This window comes from Priapulus caudatus, unplaced genomic scaffold (assembly GCF_000485595.1).
Source record: "Priapulus caudatus unplaced genomic scaffold, Priapulus_caudatus-5.0.1 Scaffold1660, whole genome shotgun sequence".
NCBI lineage: Eukaryota > Metazoa > Priapulida > Priapulimorpha > Priapulimorphida > Priapulidae > Priapulus > Priapulus caudatus.
The window spans coordinates 11,126-12,905 of NW_014578721.1; the positions used below are offsets into that span (position 1 = coordinate 11,126).

General features: G+C 47.6%; 1 protein-coding gene across 2 annotated transcripts in view; it reads left to right on the forward strand.

The window, feature by feature from the left end:
• Positions 1 to 1,559, forward strand: part of LOC106817281 (nucleoporin Nup43-like) — a 4,786-nt gene extending 3,227 nt beyond the window's left edge. For both annotated transcript variants that reach the window (XM_014821938.1, XM_014821939.1), the window contains exons 5-7: positions 224 to 359; positions 577 to 725; positions 1,303 to 1,559. In XM_014821938.1, coding sequence (XP_014677424.1) covers positions 224 to 359; positions 577 to 725; positions 1,303 to 1,517 — 500 coding nt within the window. In that variant the 3' untranslated portion in view covers positions 1,518 to 1,559. The remainder of the gene's footprint in view (positions 1 to 223; positions 360 to 576; positions 726 to 1,302) is intronic.
• The last annotated feature ends 221 nt before the right edge of the window (positions 1,560 to 1,780 follow it).

The following is a 1,780-nucleotide window of genomic DNA, read 5'->3' on the forward strand; positions in this document are numbered from 1 at the left end:
GTAGTAGCAGTAGCAGCAGCAGCAGCAGCAGCAGCAGCAGCAGCAGTAGCAGTAGCAGCAGCAGTAGCATCAGCAGTAGCGTATGATCAAGCGAGTGCGATTATTAATCGATTAAACGACTACAAACGTGAAACGATTAAACGCGAGTGATTGTCAAACGATCAATCGAGTGCTAATCAATCAATCAATCGATTAATCAATCGATTGACCGCCTCCTTGACAGACGAAGCTGACAGTTGTGCGATCAACGCCGTCGCGTACACGCGTCAGAACGAGATCGCCGCGACCAACTCGACGGGGCAGCTGCGCACCTGGGACCTCCGCCAGCCAGGAGATGGAGCCACACGCAACCTACACATGTGAGCTATTTTTACACCTTTGCTTATTTTTCCTTAAATAAGTTAATTGGGTTGGTTGATAATGGAGATAGCTCAACTTTGTTGATTTCTACTCAACCGTGAAGTTCAAACGTACTGCTAACGTTTCGCGTCCTAACTGTTTTGGGACTCACCGGGGAAAGATCCGGAAGAAATCCGGAAGACCGCCGACCGATCGATTGATCGATTTCCGTTGCAGGACCGGAGAGCGACTGCCACTCAACTGCATCGACCGACATCCCACGCAGCCGCACGTCATCGCCACCGGAGGGCAGCACGGGATGCTCTACGTCTGGGACCTGAGGCAGGAGCGCTCGCCGACCCTGCTCTCGGCGCACTCTAGTGACAGTGAGCGGAACTAATCGTCGTTCCTGGGGCGTCATATTTCTTTACGCGAGGCGAAATTCGCGGGGCGATTTTTCGCTCGGAATTGCGTGATATATAATATGTCACCGTGGTATACGTACGTAGTTGCTACAGTCCTCAGTATTTAACCGCAAAACACTGTGTGTAAAGCATGAACATGTGTGAAGAGGCCTGGACAGCCTCTATGGGACACAGCTCTACTGTGCTGGTTACCCAACGTGAATCCGATTGCAAATATTCTCAACTCCCCCTCCCCCGACCAACCACATGCGATCCGCATCGGAAAGAGAAGCGTACTGGATTTACAATCTAAACACTATCCATCCACTCGGACTCAATCTACGGGTAGAGATTCCGGGATGGATAGAAGACAGTCACATCCCTCTCACCAGCTATACACGTGCTATTCCTAGCCAAGACCCCAGGGTAGCGAGCGATTCGGTTTTACTTTTATACTACTTACTGTGTGTAAACCATGCTATGATCGTGAAGAAGCAAATAGGTGAAGTGGTCTATAGTGGTACAGATAATCATGTCTCTATCCTCGGCGACATTTCAGTCTGGGAAGTGAAGTTTCATCCGACGCATCCCGATAACTTGTTCACATGCTCAGAAGATGGCAGCACCTGGCACTGGGACGCCTCCTTCGTCAAGGCAGCCCTGCAGGCCGGTAAAAACTTCCGTCGATTTCTAAAATCTAGTAGATGGCTTACGATTTATAGTTGGAATTCATCGGGTTTTAATTGTATTTCGGTAAAAGAAATTCTGCAATAGGCTATGTGCCACCAATTACCAGACCCCTCCACTCCCAAATTCGCCATTCATGATGCTTCCGTAATTCCTGTACTATATATATATATAGATATATAGATATAAACTATTTATATATTAGGTTTATATACTATCTTGGCGATATAAATCTAAAATCCCAGTCGGTCCCGATTTCAACTATTTGACCTACAGTTAAATCCATAAAAAAGTAGCCAATCCCACTCAAAAATCACTGTCCACGACTCAGGAAAGGACCGGCTGGCATT